The sequence below is a fragment of the Delphinapterus leucas genome, chromosome 9 (genome assembly GCF_059928025.1).
Source record: "Delphinapterus leucas isolate spDelLeu-1000000601 "Yukka" chromosome 9, BTC_Dleu_Yukka2, whole genome shotgun sequence".
Lineage (NCBI taxonomy): Eukaryota > Metazoa > Chordata > Mammalia > Artiodactyla > Monodontidae > Delphinapterus > Delphinapterus leucas.
The window spans coordinates 14,351,156-14,376,128 of record NC_143137.1 but is presented as its reverse complement, the minus strand read 5'-3'; the positions used below and the strand labels follow the sequence as shown (position 1 = coordinate 14,376,128).

Genomic DNA, 24,973 nt, shown 5'->3' with positions numbered 1-24,973 from the left:
ATTTTATTATATGACCACAGTACAGTTATCTGAATTAAGAAGTAACATTGATACAGTACTATTAATTAATCTGAAGACTTTGTTCAGTTTTTGCCAGTTGTCCCAATAATGTTCGTTTTGAGAAAAGGAAAATTTTTTTGTTTAAGATCCAGTCCAGGATCACGTATTGCATTTAGTTATGTTTCTCTAGAGTCTAATATAATCTGGGACCTCAGTCTTTGTTCTACATGATCTTGACAGTTTTGAAAAGTATAGGCTAGTTATTCTGTAAAATGTCCTTCACTTTGGATTTGTCTAATATTTCTTTCTCATTAGATTTTTGAGAGGAACACCACTGAAATAATGCTACAGCCTTATCAGAAGGCATGTGTTAGTGGTTTGTTCATTTCTGGTGATGTTACCTATTTTTCCACTGTGAAGTTACTGTGTTTCCCTTTTGTAGTTAATAAGTGTCTTGGTACTGACATTGTAAGTATTCTGTTTTCCATTGCTTCTTGATCCACAGGTTATAGCAGCTGTTGATGATTTTCGTCTGAATCTTTTGACTCCTTTTTAAAGAACTTTCCTGTAGATTCTGTCAAGCAGTGTCCACTTATATCTCCTTAGCAAAAGCTACATGGAAGCTTGGAAATGTAATGTTTTTAGCTGGCCATGCTGCTGCCTCAAACAAAAATCAGAATCCTGTTAATAAGGAAAGAGAGTAGAGTGGATACGCAAATCCACTAATATTTATTATTTCATTAATGAACTTAATATAAATAAAATGATTTGAGTACAAGACATCTTAATCTCCATAAGACACCTTTCATCTTTGTCTTTAGAGCTGCTCTGTTTGATGGGAAGTCTTATCATTTGTACGCCCTGTCTGCATTTACATAGGGGGGAAATGATATGTGGGCAGGAAGGCAGTGGAAGGAAGCTGTAATAGTATGGAAGACATATGCAGTCCTTTTCCCCAAGCATGAGCGACTGCTGCTTCCTTGATCCTTCACTGATGTATACTTTTGGGGTTGCTACATCTCATTTTTAACGAAAATTATAGAAAACAGAACATTGAGAAAGCCTTTTAAGAAAGTTGTATCATGTTACTGTTATGGTATTTCTTGACAAAAGAGGCTCTGATCTTTCATTTCCAGTGGAGAAGTCCCGAGGACAGAGGATTGGGGTAATGGGGAATCTGTAATATTCGTGACAAAATAGTCATGCTTTTGTGTGTTCATTAGAAACATTTTTGGTATAAACATAGTGTATTTTGTGTAATTGTATGATTTTAATGCAGTTTATATGAACATTGTTTCTGTCATTTTTGTTTAGGAAGTTTATCGGAATTCTATGCCAGCTTCCAGTTTCCAGCAGCAGAAACTTCGAGTCTGTGAAGTTTGCTCTGCCTATTTAGGTCTTCATGATAATGACAGACGACTGGCTGATCATTTTGGGGGTAAACTGCACCTGGGATTTATTGAAATAAGAGAGAAGCTTGAAGAATTAAAGGTACATTGGTAAATTAATATCCCTCACTTTATCCAATATAGCCACTCATTCTTTTGATCTGTGTAAGTTGTCTTTTTGTGTAGTATTCTTGATTGTGATTCAAGACTATTCTTAACTGTGATTCTGTTAACAATTCATACTGAATAGTGTAGGATTGTAAATGGAAATACCAGCTTGTTTAATGGATGATATCTGAGAAACAGACTTTAAAAATCCTCTTACTCTGGGAGGAGGTACTATTTTGTCTTGGATATGATGTTGAATTAGGGAGGAACCTTGCAAACTGGGTTCTAAAATAATGCCTAAAATTTCCAGTGATACTTTCTTTTTTTAATAAAATGAATAGTAATTTAGTATGATGTTTACTTTAAAGGAAGATTGAAAAAATGATCCAATATTTATTTGAAATATTTTGCAGTTCACTAAATAGCAAACTGGTAGGACCTCTAGTTTTATGCTTTTGCCCCCATTTCAGAAAGGACTTAGAAACCAATTTTTTAAAAAGGACAATCACTGTCGCTTAAATATATAGGCTGTTGTGAGACAGGCAACACAGCTCTTACTCGTCTGCTGAGTTCTGAGAAGATAAACAAAAAAAAAAGGTTATTTCTAAAGAGGTGAACATAAGCAGAGTCAATGGAAAGGATCAATTTACTTTTCAACAATCTGATGTGGCTAGTTTTTTAAAAAAATGGTGGCACTGTAGCATTTTGTCATGAACTGAGGACTGTCTCAAAGATGGGAAACACTGGGAAGTGACTTTTTGTGCAGTTATCACTGAAATTAACCCAGGATCCATAGTTTGACATTTAAAATAATGTGGAATCAGAATCACCTAGACACGTCTCCATATTTGTAGTTAACTGTGAGCTCGTCTCAGTATTTGGAGTAGCTAGGATGACCTTGGGTAAAGTTTTTGAAATTACAAAAAGAGTTTCACTATAGCAAATGATTGTTTGGATTGAAGTTAAAACTCAAAAATGGTACCTAATTGGGAACCTTTGCAAATATAGACCTAGCAACAGAACTGTTTAGCATTTCACTGGTACTTTTTAAAAGCAGCAGCCTCAGGATTGTAACTAGAAGTCGACAGAAAACATTTCTATATTGGAAATCTTTAAAGAGTTTAGAATTCAGAAGACGTTAAGAGGAGAAAAATCTCGTGAAAGTGACTTTGAAATATTAAGAAGTCATGGAGAAACATGAAATTTTATATGGAAGGGGGGGAAAGAGTTTGGAAACCAGACTTGTAAGCTTAATGATTATACCTGGCAAAACTTCAAAATGAATTCTTAATAAAAACTTTTTAATGTTAGATATGGTAAAGTTTAGGATAATGCTCACTAAGAATGGGCCCAGTAAATAATGCTTCTCATTTAGTATTATTTGAACTGTCATTGTTTTTTAAGAGAGTTGTAGCTGAGAAGCAGGAGAAAAGAAACCAGGAACGCCTGAAAAGAAGAGAAGAAAGGGAGAGAGAAGAAAGGGAGAAGCTGAGGAGGTATGGAGTAATTGAGTAGTCCAAGTATCTGAAGTTGAACATCCCTGGTTCTAAAAAGAGATGTGATTATACAAGGTTGTAGATGTTAATAAATCTGGACATGAGCAATTTCTGTTTACTCTTAAAAATATTACCATGTGAAACAATGTTTATTCAAGTATGTTAACTTATGGCTGTTTAAGTTAAGGAGATTTCCTTCAAAATGTATGGAAGAGGGAATAATGATTGCTTCACATCTGTATGTTTAGTAAGATATATAACAAGGCCCTTTTCTAGCCCTCTGATTTTCATAATGGGCTAGCTTTGTACCAGGCTGGCATGGAACTATTTTATGATACATACCTGTTGATAGAAGGTTTGGGTATTTTTTTGTCCGCTTCTTTCATTGATTATTTTACATTGTACTTCGATTCTGTATTTCTTCAGTTTAGGAGCTATAAACTGTTAAAATTTTTATTCGTTTATTAATAGCTAAATGTGCACAATTCTTTTTATATTGACATTAGTTGATAAAATCATATTCTTCATATTTAGAATGTTTACATGTTCTGGGTCACTTTTACCCATTGGCGGCAAGTTGTGTGGCATCATGTTTATAAATTCAGCAATTTTCAGATGGGAGGGGTATGCCACAAAACATTTACCTGTAGTTCTAACTTAATAGTGTTCCCTTAATTGTATTACGTATCTCTGAAATTTAAGTACCTTCTCTTCAGCAGATGTCCCTAAATTAATTAAAATCTTTGATAATACAGGACTAGGTTATGTCAGCTTCTTTCAAGCTTTGATCCTGTTACACTCAGTCTATTTCAAGACATTTAAACTGACTTCATTTGTGTTACATGGCTTGTAACAGGTAATCTTTTTGCACTGTAATGACAAAACAAAACAAAGCTACATATGGACATGTTCCTGTTTAGAGGAACTGCTGTCATTCTTCCGTTGATATATATGTTCTTCATTTACTGGTAAATTTTACCTCAGAGCTTTATCTCTGTTCTCTTTTGTATATACTAAGTTTCTGTGGAAATATTGCCCAGTGTTGTAATATTTAAGACGATATGAATGGTATTTGAAGTCTCAGTTTAAGCTAAAATTCAACAGAATATAGTGCCACTAGTATAAACTATTGAACTGAGGTGATAGTCAAATGAGAAACAAAATTCTTTGCAGGACTACATTTTCACATATGTAAAGTTAATGAGAAAGTACATCACATCTTACTCCTTTAATGGCAAATTGCCTTTAACATTAGTTATAAAATGTTAACACTGTTTCAGAAATGGACCTAAGTATGGAAGATGAGGAAATTACTAGTAAGTAGAAAATGACACACAAAATGGGATTCCACCTATGGTATTGCAAAGGATAATGATAAAAGTTACTGTCACTTGATGCTTATTATGTGTCAGCCACTGCACTAAGAATTTACCTATATTCATCTAATACTTGAAAGCCCCCTGTGAAATTGTTACTACTATCCGTCTTTTGCAAATGACAGACTAAGCGGAGGGAAGATGCCTCATCTGCCCAGGCCACATAGATAGTGAGTGATGGGAACAGTTAAGGTAAACATCAGGCTGAATCCGAGGTCATGCTGCAACCGTGGTATATATTCTCCACCAACCCCTGTGACTGACTTCCTGGTAACCGTAACGTTAGCTGTTACTATCTGTTGAGCTTTAATTATGTGCTAGGAAATATGAAGAGTACTTTACATAAGAGTATTGTGTGTCATATTAAGAAACATTGTATGATTGAATTGAGTGTTCTAGGGATTATACTGTGAGGTGATAATTACAAAGTATTGTCTCACAGATCAGAAATTTTATTCTGTTCCCAGAGGGAAAGAAGAAATGACAGAGATAAAAATAATGAATTTTTTCCAGGCTAGGAGGTGGTTTTTGGATATTTAGTGAGTTGTGTTGTGTTTTAGTCTTCTAGGAGCATATTCTTTTTTTCAGAGCCAGGTAGCCTAGTTAAGGGGTATGCCAAAGTGGGGAAGTCTGTAAAGTTTGTGGTGCCTTTTGGAAAAATTTGTGTACATACATACAAGCCTTATATTTATAAAACTAATATAAAAATTAGAAATGAGGATGTAATTTTAACAGTACATTGTACCTTTTCTTCCTTTTTTATAGTTACTTTTCTAAAAATAGATTTTTTTTTTTTTTTTTTAGGTCTCGATCACATAGCAAGAATCCTAAAAGGTAGGTATTAATACAAGATAAGTTGTGAAGCTGTGTTTTCCAAAGGTAGTTTTTATAGATTAAGTACCTTTCTTAAAATGAATGAGAATTAATTAGTACTCTTAATTCTTTTGTAGCTCACATTTGAGCAGTGTCATTTGAGAAGTTGGTCAGAAGATACTCATGAGCTACAGTTTAGTTTTATCAGAGTAAAATCACAAAGTGCCCTGGAGTTATAGAGAAAGCTAAAAATATTTCAGAATATTTTATTAAAATCTTCTTTAGACGCTCAGAGTAAACATGTGACGGGATTTATTTTTAAAAATCAGTTTGGGTCGCACATGTAAGAAACACATGCTGAGAGGTTGTACCTGTTCAAAATATAAGTAGTTGGATACATTTTGAATGAGGGAATCTATGGTGAGTTAATTAAGGGGGAAATGAAAATGTTTGTTTGCACCCAATCTAGACTTTGAGTTTATTACTTCTCCCCTTGTACAGTGATCCCAAAAAGCTTTAAAGGGGCATTTTTTAAATGCCCCTTTAAATAGGAAGAGGACAAGATAACACTTTGTTTTGACCTTTGGCACTAATACTTGTGGGCTTTGAAGCTTTTTTTTTTAAATACAGTTTTTACTAGTTTCTGACAGTTTTTCTCTTTCTAAGGTGAGGAAACATGGCACACTTCATCCTTCTTAGTTCTTCACTTGCTGTTCTCTCATTCCTGTTTTGAGCCTTTTTTTTTTTTTTTTTAATTATTTTTGGCTGGGTTGGGTCTTCGTTGCTGCGCACGGGCTACTCTTCGTTGTGATGTGTGGGCTTCTCATTGTGGTGGCTTCTCTTTGTTGCGGAGCACGGGCTCTAGGCGTGTGGGCTTCAGTAGTTGTGGCATGCGGGCTCAGTAGTTGTGGCTCTTGGGCTCTAGAGCACAGGTTCAGTAGTTGTGGCGCACGGGCTTAGTTGCTCGGCAGCATGTGGGAACTTCCCAGACCAGGGCTCGAACCCGTGTCCCCTGCATTGGCAGGTGGATTCTTAACCACTGCGTCACCAGGGAAGTCCCCTGAGCCTTTCTCAAATGAGTCCATGCCTACGCAGAGTGCCCTTTCTCATTTTTTTCAAATCCTACCATTCCTTATTCAAATCACATCTTCTTTTTTGAAACCTTCTGAGTATTCTTGACTCTAAAGAGTGACTGTTTCCCAAGAACTTTTTCCCTGTAAACTAGAGCATTTGTTGTTATGAAAGAAAAACCTTATGTTTCTATTAGATGTCCCTTACTACTTTTTAGCATCTTTCAGTGGTATTTCTGCTTTAAAACACTAAAAAACTAAGGCATGAAACAGGACCAGTTGTGTCAGCTAACTTGTATTGTTGTTGAGTTTTTCAGTCCAGGATGAGAAGTAGAAATATTAAATGACGATACTGTTCTTTTTTACCGGTTGGTTAATGCAAGCTTCTCCCTTTGTTGAAGAGAGATTTAAACTCTTTGTACATAGAACATCTTTAGATATTCAGGCCAGAAATTTAATTTCTATTACTCTAGTCCAAGCCACTTCTTACCTCACTATTTACAATAGCCTCTTAAGCAATTTCTTAATTTCTGTTTCTGTTGTCCACTTTCCTTCGCCTCAGTCTGCTTTTTACACATCGGCCAGAATGAGTTCTTTAAAAAGTGAAATAAATCATATCAGCCCTGTCTTCAAACCCTCTAAAGGTCTTCCATTTCATTCATAGAAGTTGAAATCCTCACCATGGCTTTATAGAGTGATCAATGTGCCCTAGGGTAGGTACAGTTTATTTCTTGTCTCAGCATATTTATTAATAGCTCCCCCTTTCCCTCTGTATAATTTAATGTTGAGAGCATCCTGGTTTGAGTGACAAAGTACTTGGTCATCCTGCTTGTTTAGACTCCTGATATTACTCTGCCTTGCTAATTTCATTGCAGCCAAAAGGGTTTCTTCTATTCTTTTGACATGTTGAACTTTCTCTCACCTTAGGGCCTTTGCACCCATGTTCCCTCTACCTGAAGCAGTCTTCTCTGAGCTGGCTGATGAGCTGATTTCCTTACTTCATTTCATCTTTGCTTAAATGTGATTTTATAAGAAAAGCCTTTCCTGCCTATTCGATACAAAAGATGACCACCTCCTTTCGTTCTACATTTTTACCCTTCTTTATTCCCTGACCTATCTTTATTTACTGCCTACGTATCTGTGTAGGCCTCGTTCCGGAGTATAAGCTCCCTGAGGTTAAGGACTGTATTTGCTGCTCAGTCTCCCCAGTTCCTAGAGCAGCGCAGTAGGCACCCAGTAAATGGTGTTACTAGACAACTAGTAAAATGAAATTACGCGCTGGGGGAAATAATTTGTTATAATAGCTCAAAGTGAGTGATAAAATATCATTTGATAAAACTTGTATGGAATGAATATTATCTTTTCCCTCTTTTTCTTTTCAGAAATATTTAATTGTGAAAGTACTCTATTTAGCTGTGGTTGTTACATCGTCTGAATAATGTGCTTTTGAACTTACTCTTCTCATAATTTGATTAAATACCTCATTCTTTAAAGTGACTTAAAATTTTTAAAAGAGCTTTACTGAGGTTTAATTTACACTCCATACCATAAGTTTACCCATTTAAGTGTGCTGGTTAATGACTTTCAGTAAATTTAAAGTTGTACAGCTGTCACAACCCAGTTTAGAATGTTTCCATCACTTTGAAAGTGGCTGTTAACAAAATTCATACCTTTCTTCCCCGTTGTTTTCCCTCGAATGTTTTACATCCTCTATATATGCCATCCTCATCCTGGCCGCAGACACAATACACAAGTTAGTTTTGTGACCCAGCGGAGGCTACAGAAGTGTTTTTCCTTCTCTGTACACCTACAAAAAGTAAATACTTTTTTTTTTTTTTGCAGTTAAAGTTCTCTAAAATGATTTATGCATGTTAATTTTTTCCTCCCAAATAAATTATGTACTACTTGAATAGAGAACTGTCTTAACTGTTTACACTGACAAGGCACATTGTGGGCATTTAAACTTGTTTCAATGGTCATGTAACCTTTTCAGTTTAGCAAGTTAGTAACTTTATCCTAAACAATATTCTTTATCATGTGTCTCCTTTCTGTCCATGTTCACCAGGTACATACTTTGTTTCTAAAGTGTACTAAAAATCTTGGAAGTTTAAATGAAACTGTCCTTAAAGCATCTAGATAATACAATCCCCGGCATGTAGTAGTGTTACAGATTGTTTCCTTCGTAAAAAATATTACTGATGTAAATTTATACAACACTGATTGACCTCTGAGAACTACTGTTTAATTTTTATTTCAAAATTCTAGTATGTAGTTATTAATATACCAGCAATTCATTTTAGCATAGATTTAGCTGATTTGAAATAGTATTGGCGTTAAATAAGGCTACTGAGGGATAGTTTCTCTTTAAAGAGGAGGCTTTAGTAATGAGAAGTGTAGTGCCAACAAAGCTAAAAACTAACTATCTTTTGTAGATCCAGGTCCAGAGAGCATCGCAGACATAGGTCTCGCTCCATGTCACGGGAACGGAAAAGGAGAACTCGATCCAAATCCCGGGAGAAACGCCATCGCCACAGGTCCCGCTCCAGCAGCCGTAGTCGCAGCCGCAGCCACCAGAGAAGTGGGCACAGTTCTAGAGACAGGAGCAGAGAGCGATCCAGGAGGAGGTACTGAGGTCCATAGGAGGATATGGAACTACCTTTACAGTTTAGACTTGGAATACTGGTGGTTTGAACTTGGCATCTGCTAATTTGTACACATTTGTGTGTGAGTGTATAACATTTTTTTTCCTGAATATATGGGTAGTTCAGAAAGAATATACTTATGAGCAAGAGTAAGAAATTGGAACCAATATGTGCAGAGGTTATTACTTTTCTCTGCTTAGTGTGTCTTGGGAAGAAGTACTTTATGGACAAATAATTTTAGGTACCAGTACTGTTAGAGCGCTTTTCCAGTATGTATTGGTGAATTAGGGACTCTGAGAAGTCCTTTCATTAAGAGTTGTCTGACTTACTGTTTTCTGAACTTCTTTGAGCTGGTGTACTTTTTCAGAGCAGACATTCAGTATATTCTTGTTTATTCTGCACTATAGATACGCATTGTTATATACAGTTAGTTGGGCAGGGCAGGTTCAGAATTTTAAAGGAAGTTAGACGTCATTGGCATGAAAATTCAAAACGTGCAAGGAGAGCAGACCCAGGGTGAGGTATGTTTTTAAGGACTTGAATATCTAATCAGGACAAAGGATTAGAATGTGGTGGAGCCTTAAGCACTCATGGTCTGTATAGACCAAGCTCCCCAAACTTCTCAGGTCCCATTATGGCCCTTAAGCCAGGTCATTTCTATGGAACAGAAACATTTTTTGAGTGCCTAGTATCTACTAAGCTTAAGTTTTCTGTGGATTACTCCACATAAAGTCCGTGATAAATTTTTAACAGCTTTCTGCAGATTTTGTTTTTTTTTGCCCCCTCAGCTAGCCATTCCCCGAAACTGCTCACAAACTGCGTTGGATATAATAGGCTCTTTTATTTATTCCTTATATTCTTGCCTTGTTCCAAGTAGGTTCCCTCCCCCACCCCCAGCTTTACTGAGGCATAATTGACAAAGTAAGTTGTAAGACATGTGAAGTGGGCATTGTGGTAATTAATTTGCTCTACATATACATTGTGAAAGGATTCCTTCCATCTAGTTAATTAACACCTCCATCACCTCACATATATTTTTATTGTTTTTGGTGAGAACATTTAAGTTCCACTCTTAGAAAACCAAGTAGTTCTTCAGGAGACTTTAAATCAGTAATAATTGTATACCTTCTACTGTATTAAAAAAAATAAGTATAATGTAGTTGAGCAGCTTTATTCAAGTGAGTTAGGACACAGGACTAATAACATCTTTGACAATAATGAGCACTGACGAAGTGCTAAACTGGATATCAGAGTAAATAATACAGGAGCTTAGATGAGGGAAGTACCAGAGTAACAACAAGAACAACAAAAATGGCTTCAGGGAATAGCCTAAAACCTAGAGTGGGTATAATCCGATTGATAAAACCAGGCAGGAAAAATATTCTGGGTATTATAGGCAAATGCAGGGAATTGATGAGGGCAGAGCTCCGCATGGTGTGAATTCTAGGCCACTTATCTCATTCTTAAAACTAGGCATACAGTACAGTGTCCAGAAAAATACATTTAAAACAATTCTTCAGGAATCTTACCTGCACTGTAAATTTTAAGAATCATTTTGCTGGTTGATAGGTCTAGATAATTTCTCTTGTCAGCTTGGCTACCTGTCATTTTTTTCTGATGTCTCTGAACTCTTAAATGTCGTTTTTGGTGGTAGGGATGGAGAGATGGGCATGAAGTCTCCTCTTCTGGGACCTAGTCCCTAAGGTTTCCTCTGTTAATCAAGACATATAGGAAATTTTCCCACCATACCACCTGACACCCCTCATCTAGTATTTTCAGCATGTTGCTAATAAAGAGGATTATTTTTGTAAAATTATTTCTGTTCCCAAGAGCACTTCTAATCTTGATACTCAAATTACTTTTTCAAAGCAATATTTTGTTTTTTGCCAAAAATTAGCAGACCATTGCTACTACCATCTACAGTTACTGTATAAAAGAGAATATCAAGTTATTCCTACATAGTAGTTGAGTTTAAATTTCAAGGTAAGCCCCAGTTAAAGGTCTTTTATAACTTGCCATTCTCCTGCTCCAACTGTGAGATACTGGTCTCCAATATAAGTAGATTCTCCTTGTGGCCTTTCCGGGTAACAGTTACCCTTGGTAAATGAGGACCGTTTGCATTTTTCTGCTGCGTTCAGACACATCCAGTGCAGACTTCAGAGTCAGACTACTTGGATGAAAGTGGCCTTGGCCAAATTATCTGATTACCCCTCCTGTCTTTCCTTATCTACTTAGTAGAAGGGTGCCTGCTTCGTCAGGATATTGATAGTTTGAGTGAAATACTGAGTGAAAACTGCTTCTGTAATAAGGACACTGTAATCTCTGGCAGAATACTAGTTGATACTTACAGTTCGTTCTTATTTCTCTGGGACTTACCAGCAATGCGTGTCCTTATTCTTGGGCATCATCTCAATCGTCTCTCTTCATATTCCATTCCTACAAAGACATGGATAGGAATGTGCACTGTATGATTTAACACATTATTTTTAAATTAAGCTTATTAAAACCTTAATTAAGTAGAATGCCAGAAGTGGACATTTAATCTTTCAATCTTTTTGGTTTAATTCTTTTTAACTGTATTTCTAAAACTGGGTAGTAGGGTAGTACTTTTTCCCCTGCCTTAGAAGTTGAAAGTATTACTTAATCAGACCTCAGATCCTAATTCTGAATGTGGGTTAAGTGAGAGAATTATGTAAAAGTACCATGTCACCCGTGAAGAACCAAATAAATGTAATATGTTACTGATTTATTCTAGATGTTGAAGGTATAGAAGATTCCATATTAATTCTGATCCCCTAATGTCCTTTGGGTTTCCTTTTGATTGAATCTCTGGTATGAGCTTATTACCTTTCTTCTTGACTTGGGTATGGGAATGGAAAGGTGGTATTAAACAGTTACAGTTAATCAAGGTTTATTACAGTGTGATCATCTTTCTCTGTATTTTTTTCTGTCGGTTGAATGAGCTAACTCCGCAGGAATAAAGCAGAGTTTTAAATAATAAATGGTTGCTCAAAGCCATATCATTGAGTAGTTCTCTTACCTGAGTGTTGGCAGACTGTTGCCTGCAGGCCAAATGTGGCTCCACAGCCTGTTTTTATACAGCCAGGGAGCTATGGATGATGGTTTTTATATTAAGGGGTTGACAAAAAGAAAAGGAAGAGTATACCACACTCACATGACCTGCAACACCTAAAAAATATTTATCCCTCTGGGCAGACAGCAAAGAGGAGAGGGTTCCTGACCCCTGTCCTAAGCCACTGATTTCCATCTGATTGGGAATCTACATTCTATTGTATATTCTTAAAACATTGGATAACATCTTTAAGGTATTGTCTAGATATTATTTTTATATTAATTATGTTTGCTGTGAACTGGAGAAGCTTTAGGGTTGCCTCGAAGATAATGAGAATGTCCTGTAAATCATTTTGGCTTATGGTTTTTGACCCTTAGCTGTTTGTCTTCATCCATCTCCTTGTTTTAGTACCCTTGTCAAATACAGTAGTGCTCTCTTCTTGGATGCATTCTGTATAGCTTCAGCTAATCAGTACCTTAATATTTATCCGATTCTTTCATTTGGATTTTGGGTTTCCCAACACATTTTGCTCCTCAAATTAATATTTTTCAGATCCTCAAAAGAGAGATTCAGAGAACAAGACTTAGCATCACGTGACAGAGACAGGAATTCAAGAGACAGATCACCTCGTGACAGAGATCGAAAAGATAAGAAGCGGTCCTATGAGAGCGCTAATGGCAGATCAGAAGACAGGAGGAGCTCTGAAGAGCGCGAAGCAGGGGAGATATAATTAGCTGTGTACATATCCTCAATCCTTAAGCTTCCTCTGGAGTTACATACTATTGTTTAGTTTACAGCTGTTCAGGGTGACACAGTGAGCAGTTCCAGACACCGATCCAGCTAGGCTTAGGTGTATAGCATCTAACTCGATCTGAACTTGTTTTCTTTGATGAAGCCTAAAACTACATCCATAGTTTCTGGTGAACTTGTAATACACTTCTGAAAGTACAGTTTTATATGATAAGATGCCGATGTCTTTATTCTTTCTAGTAGGAGTGATAGTGAATGAATTGTGTAATACTTGCCTTGGGATTTTTTGAACATTTGTAAAATGCTGTCTTCCTTTCTCGTCCAAAAAAAACAGAAACTTTGGGAATTTCTTTTTAATCCTTCTTCCTTTGACTCCGTATCCCCTGATACCTCTACCCTCTAACTGTAAGAGAAAGGGGTGCAGGGAAGCAGTATAACTTCTGTTCTAAGGTTCTATTCCCATTATTAATTACTAGCTTACAGTTCAGAACATTTATACTGGAATGTGTGCTGGAGAAATTTAAAGTACCGGGAGTTCTGTTTGTCTAACGGTGCCTATTTTAGAGTGGGAGGTTGAACAGCTGTTGCATTACATGCTTTGCTTTTTTATTGAAATTCTGAAATCAAACATGTCTTGATTTTTCTGTTCTATTGAATAGCTATGTTCAGGATGTTTTGAGATGGGGGGTGGGGGCAGGGACTCTTTCATAAGCACTTCTTGTTTTATTTTGTGTGTGTGGAGTATAAAGATTACACCCTTATTGTAAAAAATAATAAAATGAAAATCACCACCACCATTAAACTGTAACTTGTCTAGTAAATTCTCACTAGAACTACTTGCTGTGGCCATTTCTATTCTGTTACTAATAGTGCCTTACTGTGCAAGGCACCAAAGGAAATAAATATATACTTACAGATGCAAGATGAATTGTTGCTCCACCTGGGCCCTTGCTGGCTATATTCCAGCTACTTCAGGACTGTAACAACCGCTGTAGAGAAGGACCAGACCTGCAGAAGAAATTTGAGTTTATTTGTTTTGTTTTTCTTCACATTGAGCAAATTGAAATAAAAACATGGTGTAACCAGTGTAATGAGACTAACGATTTCCGCATTGAAAAGCTATATGCCCACTCGTGTTTAAACAGTAGTTAAAACTTGAGATTCTTGAAAAACAAGAATATGATGAAGTAAGGGTCTGTGAGTGAGTATGGTTAAGATCCTCTCAAGGACTATTTCTGTCTTTAGTTCCGTAAGTTTTAACAAATTTGATGTGACAGGAACGTAAGCCTCAGAAACTGAAACTAATCATTTTAAGTGACATCAGATTTACATCTAAAGGGGACAAACCTCACGTTCCCAGTTTACCAAGTTGTGCCTCATTAAATGAGGTGTTCCTGCCATATTTGGTTCCACACATTTAGTTCATACAAAGTTTTATCGGAGACCCAGCTGCATCAGTACCCATTTATTTTTGGTTGCTCAGAAATTGTTATCTCCTTTGTTCCTAGTGGCCTGTGCTGGCCTCTTCACTCCTTAAAAGCACTTTAGACTTAGTACCTTAGGGTGTGGAATGAGGTCCAAAAGGTAGGTGCAAGGAAGGCTGTCTGGAACCTGACCCACCATAGTGATATGTGTGGAGTTAAATACCACATATATCTACGTGGCCACCAACAAACAGGTCAGCAATAGCCAGTGAAGGACATCATCATCATGCAGGGGCTGGGGGCCGTGGCAGGTCACCTCACCTGCATGTTCCTGAACTGAATAACCCCATTTTATTAGTAGTAGTATTTTTTTTTTTTTTTTGCGGTACGCGGGCCTCTCACTGCTGCGGCCTCTCCCGTTGCGGAGCACAGGCTCCGGACGCGCAGGCTCAGCGGCCATGGCTCACGGGCCCAGCCACTCCGCGGCATGTGGGATCTTCCCGGACCGGGGCACGAACCTGTGTCCCCTGCATCGGCAGGCGGACTCTCAACCACTGCACCACCAGGGAAGCTCTGAATAACCCCCATTTTAAAAGATCCTTTTAGAACAATGCTGTGGCTTAGATACTGCTAGTATTTGTTTTCGTTTTTAACTTATTTGGCTGCATTGGGTCTTCGTTGCTGTGCACAGGCTTTCTCTAGTTGTGGCGAGCAGGGCCTACTCTTCGTTGCAGTGCACAGGCTTCTCATTGCAGTGGCTTCTCTTGTTGCAGAGCACAGGCTCTAGGCACGCAGGCTTCAGGAGTTGTGGCTTGTGGGCTCTAGAGCTCAGGAGTTGTGGCACATGGGCTTAGTTGCTCTGCAGCATGTGGGATATTCCTGGAGCAGGGCTCCAACCCGTGTCCCCTGCACTGGCAGGTGGATTCTTAACCACTGCGCCACCAGGGAAGTCCCACCGCTCGTATTTGGACTTCAGAGTAAATGTACATTTTTGGTAGTCATCCTTGAGCCAGGGTAACCATTCTGAGTTAGAATAACCCTAAAGTCTCTCTCATACACAATTTGGTATTTTTTTGTTATCTTTAGAGAAAGTTTAGTCACATTTACAAGAACACTTGATCCTCTGGGGATGTTATGCTAAGTATTTTCCTTCAATAAGACCCTCATTTTAGGGACTTATGGTGACGCAGTGGATAACAATTGGCCTGCCAATGCAGGGGACACGGGTTTGATTCCTGGTCCGGGAAGATCCCACATGCCGAGGAGCAGCTAAGCCCGTGTGCCACAACTACTGAGCCTGCGTGCCACAACTACTGAGCCCACCTGCCACAACTACTGAAGCCCACACGCTTAGAGCCTGTGCACCGCAACAAGAGAAGCCACCACAAGGAGAACCCTGTGCACTGCAACAAAGAATAGCCCCTGCTCTCCAAAACTAGAGGAAGGCTGCACACAGCAACAAAGACCCAACACGGCCAAAAATTAAAAAAAAAAAAAGATTTAATTTTATTTAAGACCCTCATTTTACTGTCAGCAAGCATTTTCCCCAAAGCTGCATTGCTGAGCTGTATCAACAGTATCAACTCAAAAGAAAAAACCCTCCATTTGTAAGGAGACTTGTTTTTTCCCAGTAAGACTTTCTTACCTTTATGATAAAAAGTTAAACCTTAGTTTTAGGGTTGATTTATCAAGTTCCTGGTATTTTTACCCTCCAAAGTTCCATTTTAAGAGCCTACTTTCATATACAATTTCATAACAGCTTTCAACATTAGCCCTTTGAGCCAGAGCCCAGCATGCATTACAGTTTTGTCATTCAAGGTAGTAATCTGTCATTCATTGTGGCAAATGTAATTTGTCATTCAGTATGGTACCTTTTCAAAAGGGTAGTGTTAGGTAACAGCCCATCACTGTAAGTTTTTATAAACAAATGTTGGTGATGGTTTAAAATCGTAAGTACTTACAGGGTTTAACATTAAAGATCCAAGTAAATATTACATAACTTAATAAAAGTATGCACATTTAAGGTAGATACTCAACTAAGAACAGGTACAGCTATGCAGATTGTTAAGCCATTGAAACATACCCCTCAGCTGGTAATTAGCTGCTGCCCTGAGCTTCCTGCGTGCCTCCCCTGCCCCCAAACCATCCTCGCATCTCTTAGGTTTAGGTCTGGTGCAGCTGAGAATCTTCAGAACCTTGATCTGGCACAATATGCTATACTGATACTTTGGGGGGAAATTTCTTGTCTGTTTTTCCTATCTGGGAAAAAAGCTATTTACATCCATTATTCATTATACCTTGACTACTGGTATTCAGATTTTCCCAGGGCATAAATAATGCAATAAATACTAAGTTGTTCTTTCTTTTCATTACCTGCTGCAATTTGAAAAGAAAAAAAATCTCACCTTCAGCAGAGTTGGGAAAGGCAGGAGAGGGCTGAGAACAGGGGTTTGATGGCAGAGGCAGACTGAGGGGGGCTAGGCATGGGACTACCAGTAGAGTGGTGCTGGGGCCACAGGTGAGCAGGGCTCTGAGGTACTGGGGGCAGCAGATGTTTCAGAACTGTGAGGTGTACCTACATGTTCTCCAAGTACCAGCAGAAACCAGGATGTCAGAGGTTTTGGGTCTACAAGCACACCTAGGGTCAGACCAAACTACGTGCCAGCATGGCAGGGTTCCGGCTGAAAGCGAGGCATTCAGACGCACAGAACTGGGCTCTCAGTCAAGGATCCAGCAAGGTGAGGCCACATAGGAAGTGCCAGCACCAGAACCTACAGATGATGCTTTGGGAGAGGCTCCTAGGGTCCCAAACACAATGCACTCCTTTACCTGGATACTGTTGGGTGCTTGTAACACAAGATCCAACTCAAACAGCCTTACACAAGGAAGGGTCTGTTGGCTCACATGATTGAGTTCCATGTGACACCTTCATTCTCAGGTTAGCACAGAGCCAGATATCCAGATGAAGAGAAACTGTTACCAAACCAGGTTCATCTTGCCTGACATTGAGGGAACTGAAACGCTGAGATTCCAAGATTTGAGACAAAGAGAGGATGTCTTTGCAAGTTAGCCGAGGTAGGAGATGGGAGAACCGATCTCAAGCCTGCCTCCCTGAAGGCAAGGGGCTCTCAGGGTAGTGATGGGATGATGAATAAAGAAGCAGGGTGGCATGCTCTTGGATTAGAAAAATTAATATTGTTAAAATGGCCATACTACCCAAAGCATTCTGCAGACTTAATGCTATCCCTATCAAATTACCCATAACATCTTCCACAGAACTAGAACACATAATCCTAAAATTCATACGGAACCATTAAAAGACCAAGAATTGCCAAAGCAATCCTGAAGAAAAAAAAGCAGGAGGTAGGGTTTCCCTGGTGGCGCAGTGGTTGAGAGTCCGCCTGCCAATGCAGGGGACACGGGTTCGTGCCCCGGTCGGGGAGGATCCCACATGCACCAGAGCGGCTGGGCCCGTGAGCCATGGCCGCTGAACCTGTGTGTCCGGAGCCTGTGCTCCGCAATGGGAGAGGCCACAACAGTGAGAGGCCCACGTAACACACACACACACAAAACAGGAGGCATAACCCTCCCAGTCTTCAGACACTACTACAAAGCTACAGTAATCAAAACAGTGTGGTATTGGCGCAAAAGCAGACATGGATCAATGGAACAGAATAGAGCCCAGAAATAAACCCAAACACCTACGGTCAATTAATCTTCGACAAAGGAGGCAAGAATATACAATGGGAAGAAGACAGTCTCCTCAGCAAGTGGTGTTAGGAAAACTGGACAGCCACATGTAAATCAATGAGGATAGAACACACCCTCTCACCATTACACAAAAATAAACTCAAAATGGCTTAATGACTTAAACAAGACATGACACCATAAAACGCCTAGAAGAGAACATAAGCAAAATATTCTCTGACATAAACCCTACCAGTATTTTTTTAGGTCTCCCAAGGCAGTAGCAATAAAACCGAAAATAAAGGAATAGGACCTACTCAAACTTACAAGCTTTTGCACAGCAAAGGAAACCATAAACAAAACGAAAAGACAACCTACAGAATGGGAGAAAACACTTGCAAACAATGTGACCGACAAGGGTTTAATTTCCAAACTATACAAACAAGTCATACAACTCAAAAGCAAACAACCCAATCGAAAAATGGGCAGAAAACCTAAATAGACATTTATCCAAAAGAGACATACAGATGGCCAACAGGCACATGAAAAGATTCTCAACATTGCTAATTTAATATTAGAGAAATGCAAATCAAAACTGTAATGAGGTATCACCTCACACCAGTCAGAATGGCCGTCATTAAAAAGTCGACAAATAGGGCTTCCCTGGTGGCGCAGTGGATGAGAGTCCGCCTGCCGATGGAGGGGACACGGGTTCGTGCCCCGGTCCGGGAAGATCCCACATGCCGCAGAGCGGCTGGGCCCGTGAGCCATGGCCGCTGAGCCTGCGCGTCCGGAGCCTGTGCTCCGCAACGGGAGAGAGGCCACTACAGCTAGAGGCCCACGTACCTCAAAAAAAAAAAAAAAAAAAGTCGACAAATAACAAATGCTGCAGAAAGTGTGGAAAAAAGAAAAGGCTCCTACACTGTTGGTGGGAATGTAAGCTGTTGCAGCTACCGTGCAAAACAGTATGGAGGTTCCTTAGAAAAATAAAAATAAAATTACAATATGATCCAGCAATCCCACTCCTGGGCATATATCCAGACAAAACTATAATTCAAAAACTACATGCACCCCTATGTTTATAGCAGCACTATTCACAATAGCCAAGACATGGAAACAATCTAAGTGTCCATGAATGGATAAAGAAGATGTGGTACATACACATACAATGGAATATTACTCAGCCATAAAAAAGAATGAAATAATGCCAATTGCAGTAACATGGATGCAACTAGAGATTATCATACTAAGAGAAGTTAGAGAAAGATGAATACCATCTATCACTTATGTGTGGAATCTAAAATATGACACAAATGAACCTATTTATGAAACAGAAGCACGGACATAGAACACACTTGTGGTTGCCGGGGTGAGGGGGTTGGGGGAGGGATGGAGTGGGAGGTTGGGGTGAGGAGATGTGAGCTTTCTGTTTGGTTTTTCTTTTTGGTTGTGCTGCATGGCTTTTGGGATCTTGGTTCCCCGACCAGGGATCGAACCCAGGCCCCCTGCAGTGGAAGCACCGAGTCCCAACCACTGGACCTCCAGGGAGTTCCCCGTAAGCTTTTATACAGAGAATGAATAAACAACAAGGTCCTACTCTATAGCACAGAGGACTATATTCAATATTGGATGATAAACCATAATGGAAAAGAATATAAAAAATGTACGTGTATAACTTAATCACTGTGCTGTACCGCAGTAATTAACACATTGTAAAATCAACTATACTTCAATTAAAAAAAGGGGGGCGGCTTGTGTGTGGCGTGTGGGGAAAGGTGATTGGGAGAAGGCGCGGGAATCATTCTGCCCAGGCGTAACTAAGCTATAAGCCTCTGTAGTTTGGGAAAGTCACCGAGCAGGCACCCACGCATGCTCAGCTGGAGGGTGGGCGGTCCTAACCAGCCTTAACCGGCTCAGCTGCAGAAGATGCAGTTGAGAGTCCAAGTTCCTGGGAAATAACTCACGCACACATCTTATTGTTCAGGCTACGGGCCTTAGAAGATATGCAAGTATTAAAACAACCTTGATCAGTGAAGGCAGGTGAAGTGGATTTGATTAATCCTCATGCACTGTTTCGGTCCCCCAAATCTTTTGATCATTCCTCAATCTTTTTTTATAACTTTAAAAAAAAATAAAGCATTAAAAATTTTTTAATTTTGTTTTTATTGGCCGCACTGAGTGTGTGGGATCTTAGTTCCCCAAACAGGGATTGAACCCTCGCCCCCAGCAGTGGAACCGCGTTTTCTTAACCACTGGACCACCCGGCAAGTCCCTCGTTCCTCAGTCTTGAGGGAAGAATGGCAATGCCCGCCCTGGATACTTCCTGCTGATAAAGCGTGTAGACCTAACAAGGACTTGAGTAATGAAACTGTTTAGTGCTCATTTGAAAATATTCTCTTGCTCCTGATCAAGTTAACATTTTGATCCCAATAAGCAAATGGCACCTATGTGGCAGCTGTCACAGCATTCATAGGCCCGAGGTTGGTAATCAAAACCAAAAAGATGTACCTTCGCAGGGGTGGGGAGCACACAGAATGCCAGACATATTGATAAACTTCCCACGTCAAGCCAGGGATCTGTGACCTACCTTTACCTATTAGAGTGTCTCGATCATTACCAGTTGGGCTGAAACACTTCGATATTAAATATGGAAGGGACATGGGCTGGGAAAAGTAAGTACGATTGCTACAATATCCTGACCAAGTGGACTCTTGAAGGGGGAAGACACCCAGGATGGTTTTATCTGAGGACACGAGGAGAGGACCAAATTTCAGCTAAGTCAAAAAACAGGATGGGAAATTCTGTTGATTAGCCTAACCTGATGTTACATCTGAGGGCTTTTTATCCTAAGTATCAGTGAAGGTAGGGGGTGGTTGAAAAATTGATGACAGGCATAACCAAGGGGGTCAGCATGGTCAAATACAAAAAAAGGTTTTGGGTGACATATGCAACAGGTAGAGAGGTTACCTGCTTTTGCCAGAGTCTGAGAAAGCCTAATCATTGAATCGTCCTTCCAAGCCTGGGAGGTCAGAAATACAGAGGAGACAAAAGACATCATTCTGGTAACCTAACACGTTATTTAAGTAACTTGCCTTCTGAAGAATTTTACTTAACCAAAGCCAACACTGCAGCAGTCTTGTTCACCTTATTTTCTTTCTCACAACTTAAGATCTGCTAGGGGTTCACTTGCCCACTCGGAGAAGTCAATGTCGGGAGTCTGGAACCAGCTGAGGTTTGGATGATGATCCGGGGCGCGGTTTCCCTTCTGCAGCACAGTCTCTATTTCCCGTCACGTTCCTCAGAAGGTCCAGTCCATTGAGGATTGAGCTGGTCCTCCGGATGTTTATCCTTTCAAGATTTCAGTCTAGAGGTTCATCGTCTCCTCCCTTAAGAGCTCCCTAAAGGGGTTTTGCTACAAGTCCAAAGTTGGGGATCCAAATGCAGCAGAACCCAGACATTCCCAGGAGTCCTGTAATTAAATTGTCTCCTGGTAGTAGGAGCTGCAACCCTGGCTGCAGCTTCCCTTCCATCAGGGAGCAAGGCTCTCTGTCCATGTGAGAGTTCAAAACCCAAATGTTTAACAGAGGGCTGAGAAGTCTATGCCTTTTTCTTGGACACCTTATAGCCTCGTTCGACCAACAAGTTCATAGCCAAAACCGTATTTTGATCTGAGATGTCCTTTGTCTTACTAGCAATCAAAGATCATCCACATACTGGAGCAGGGCTCCCTCGTTTAGTTGAAGTTCCCTCAACTCTTTTGCCTGGATTTCTCCAAATATTGTGGGCGAATTTTTAAATCACCTTCTGCAGTGTCCCTTTGGGAATGGCTGTAGGCTATCCTTTTGGGGGTTGGAGCAATAAAGCCTGCAACGCACAAGCCTGCTCTGGTGGTACTTTCATGTCCATTTGTCCAGGTGCAAAGATAACCCTGGTATTTAGTAAGTCTCGTATAGAAAGCTGCCTCAGTAAATTCCCTGGTGGTCCAGAGGTTAGGTCCTTGGCGCTTTCACTGCCAAGGGCCAGGGTTCACTCCCTGATTGGGGAACTAAGATCCCGCAAACTATGCGACCAAAACAACAACAACAACAACAACATAGAAAGCCGCTTCAGGTGAGGCTTCCCCATCTGACAGTCTAGCAGCTGGAGACCAGGCTTTTTCACGTTTTCTCCAGACACCTCAGTTACAAACACAGTCTCAAAAGAAAGTGTAGAAAGCTGGATATTTAAAACAGAGTAAGTGGGGGACTTCCCTGGTGGCACAGTGGTTAAGAATCCACCTGCCAATACAGGGGACATGGGTTCGATCCCTGGTCCGGGAAGATCCCACGTGTTGCACAGCAACTAAGCCCCTGTGCCACAACTACTGAGCCTGCGCTCTAGGGCCCGCGTGCTGCAACTGCTGAACCCCTGTGCTGCAACTACCGAAGCCCACGCACCTAGAGCCCGTACTCCGCAGCAAGAGAAGCCACCGCAATGAGAAGCCCGCGCACCGCAACGAAGAGTAGCCCCGGCTCACCACATCTAGAGAAAGCCCACGCACAGCAATGAAGACCCAATGCAGCCAAATATAATAATAAAACAGTAAGTGACCCCCGTATTGATCAGAAAGTCCAAAAGTTGATTTCTTACTGTCCTAGTCACGTGGGGTTCTGTATGTGAGATATTGATGGACTTGGCAGGATTAAGGGGAGCCCCTGGGTCCCTATCGTTCTCAGTTAGCTCAGCCATCTGATGTGCCACTTGTTTACCTTCTTCCAGAGTCTTCCTTAGGATGGCACAGTCTCTTTTCCAGGGTCCCTCCTGTTTGCAATATTCACGGTGGTAGAAATCCCACTATTGATTGCCCAGTTCGAGTAGAAGCTCAGGCCTCCTACCTTTTGCCAAGTCCCTCGTAGGGTCCTCAGCTTGGTCCGGCTCTTCCCTGTGTAAGGCAGCCGCCAGCAGAGTGGCCTGTTGTTTCATTCCCTTGTTCCCTTTTCTCCTGAGCCTGGTCCCTGCCATTGGAAACTGAAGGCAATCTCAACAGGTTGAGACTCGGCATTCCAAGAGCACCTTCTGTTTCTTCTATATATTGGCGGGGCGGGGGGAACCTGACCAATAAAAGTCATATTAACCATATTTAAATTCTCTGGGGCCTCAGAGTCTGTATCTGTATAATGCCTCTAAGCTTTAGAGACCCATACTAGAAACTCTGAAAGAGCCTCATTTGGGTTCCTTTTTACCTCTTGTACTTTATTAAAGCTTCTTTGGGCATCCCTCTTTGAAATCCCGCAAGAATACAATCTGAATCATACTCGAGTTTTGGCCTATGCCCAACATTCACATCCCAATTAGGATCCCCTGTTGATAGAGCCACGCTCCCAGCATCCCCTACCGCCTGCCAGGGGTGTCTACATGAAGCACATCTGCCTCCTCCCAAGCTTTATCCAGCACCATCCTTTGTTCTTCTGAAGTGAGAAGGGTATTTAATAAATTTTGAACATCTGCCCAGGTCAGGTTTGGAGTTTAAAAAAAAAAAGGATGAGAAAAGGTATTTCTATTCTCTTTGGGTCATCTCTGTAAGTTGGCATAGTGCGCTTACAATTAAATAAATCTGAAGTTGAAAGTGGGAGTGGACCCAGATCAACCCCATCGGCTGCCCGGTCTCAGCATTCACACCCCCAGTGGGGACTTGCCTTGCTGGATATTGCCCCACCTGAGTTTGGGTAGCTCCCTGGCCAAATCCAGCAGCAGGTATGAGAAGGGGGAGCTCACTCCTATTTCTCGACCCTCAGAGACCAGAGGGGCCCAAGCCGGAGGCTGTGGCTCAGACAGTGGAAACGAAAGGGCAACAGCCCCCATGATATAGGGTCAACGGCAAATCATCCTCCTTTGAAATAGCATGAAGCAAAACAGGTTTCCTTCCTTCCCTTCCTGTTGGGCCATAACCTTACATCTTCTTTGCATAGGTTTATTCTGATACAAACATTGTATCTAAAGGTACTTCATCCCATGTTTTTTCTCGTTTACAAAATGAATCTAGTTGCAGAATTATATTGTAAATTCAGGATCCACTTACAGGTCATTTTGCTCAGGAGACTAAAGGATATTATGGCCATGCAGTGTTACCAAAAAAAATACCATCACTTTCTTTTCCATGGATTCATAACTGAACGTCTCCCAATTTTGGAAAATACAGCCTAGAGGGCTGCAAGGGGGAACTGAATTAACCTTTCCCATTTTGAAGGGGCTTTGCTTCCAGGTGGTCACAATAATGAAGTCTTTCTAAGGGTCCTTGCCACCATCACCAAGCTCAATCCCCAGCAGTCAAAGCTTAACAACGGAAACAATCAGACACAGAGGGACACAAACAAGACCAACGACAAAAACCCCGGGCCTCTAACCCAGGTAGAGTAACTCAGCACCTGTAACCTTTTATATTGTCGGCCAGAATCCCTCCAGGTAGGCAGGCCCCCAGCCCACGATCTGGTCAGGATTATCGGACAATTTAAGCACAGTTGGATTTCTTTAACGTAGTTACTCACCCACAAGATGTCTTCCAAACCCAAAACCGTCTGCTGCAAAATGAACTGTCGGTGGCACCTGGCAGGGGAAATTTGGGGACGGTCGTGGAACAAATGGACCAGGCAGCTGCTTGGACCTTTCCACGTGCTCTCTGTACCAGCAAGGGGCCAAAAAGCCCCAAGCAAAAGGTCCATCTGAACTTCCCCGCCTGCCCGGCTCGCCAAATTTTACCCAACCAGGTTTATCGTGCCCGTCGCACAGCAAACCAAATGCTGAGACGCCAAAGTTTGGGGCAAAGAGTGGGTTTATTCCAGCCGAGAGGGGAGAGAGGGGAGAGAGAGAGAGAGGAGAAAGAGAGAGAGAAGAGAGAGAGAGAGTGGGGGGGGAGAGAGATAGAGAGGGGAGAGGGGGGGAGAGAGAGAGGGGGGAGAGAGAGAGAGAGAGTGAGGAGAGGGAGAGAGAGGGAGGGAGAGAGAGGGAGGGAGAGAGAGGGGGAGAGAGAGGGGAGAGAGAGGGGAGAGAGAGGGGAGAGAGAGGGGAGAGAGAGGGGAGAGAGAGGGGAGAGAGAGGGGAGAGAGAGGGGAGAGAGAGGGGAGAGAGAGGGGAGAGAGAGGGGAGAGAGAGGGGAGAGAGAGGGGAGAG

General features: G+C 40.9%; 1 protein-coding gene and 1 long non-coding RNA gene across 12 annotated transcripts in view; one reads left to right on the top strand and one right to left on the bottom strand.

Moving 5' to 3' along the window:
* Positions 1-13,812, top strand: part of LUC7L2 (LUC7 like 2, pre-mRNA splicing factor) — a 70,105-nt gene extending 56,293 nt beyond the window's left edge. For 10 of the 11 annotated variants that reach the window (XM_089917345.1, XM_022579981.3, XM_089917342.1 and 7 more), the window contains 5 exons: positions 1,315-1,491; positions 2,901-2,992; positions 5,173-5,202; positions 8,684-8,875; positions 12,519-13,812. In XM_089917345.1, the coding sequence (XP_089773471.1) occupies positions 1,315-1,491; positions 2,901-2,992; positions 5,173-5,202; positions 8,684-8,875; positions 12,519-12,696 (669 nt within the window). In that variant the 3' untranslated portion in view covers positions 12,697-13,812. Of the gene's footprint in view, positions 1-1,314; positions 1,492-2,900; positions 2,993-5,172; positions 5,203-8,683; positions 8,976-12,518 lie in introns of all 11 variants that reach the window. The other variant, XR_016394276.1, reaches the window with a different exon arrangement.
* Positions 10,302-24,649, bottom strand: LOC149748352 (uncharacterized). The gene is made up of 3 exons (XR_016394277.1): positions 13,631-24,649; positions 11,270-11,329; positions 10,302-10,604 (listed from the first exon to the last, which is right to left on the bottom strand). It is a non-coding gene; the product is annotated as an uncharacterized LOC149748352 (long non-coding RNA).
* Positions 24,650-24,973: the final 324 nt, after the last annotated feature.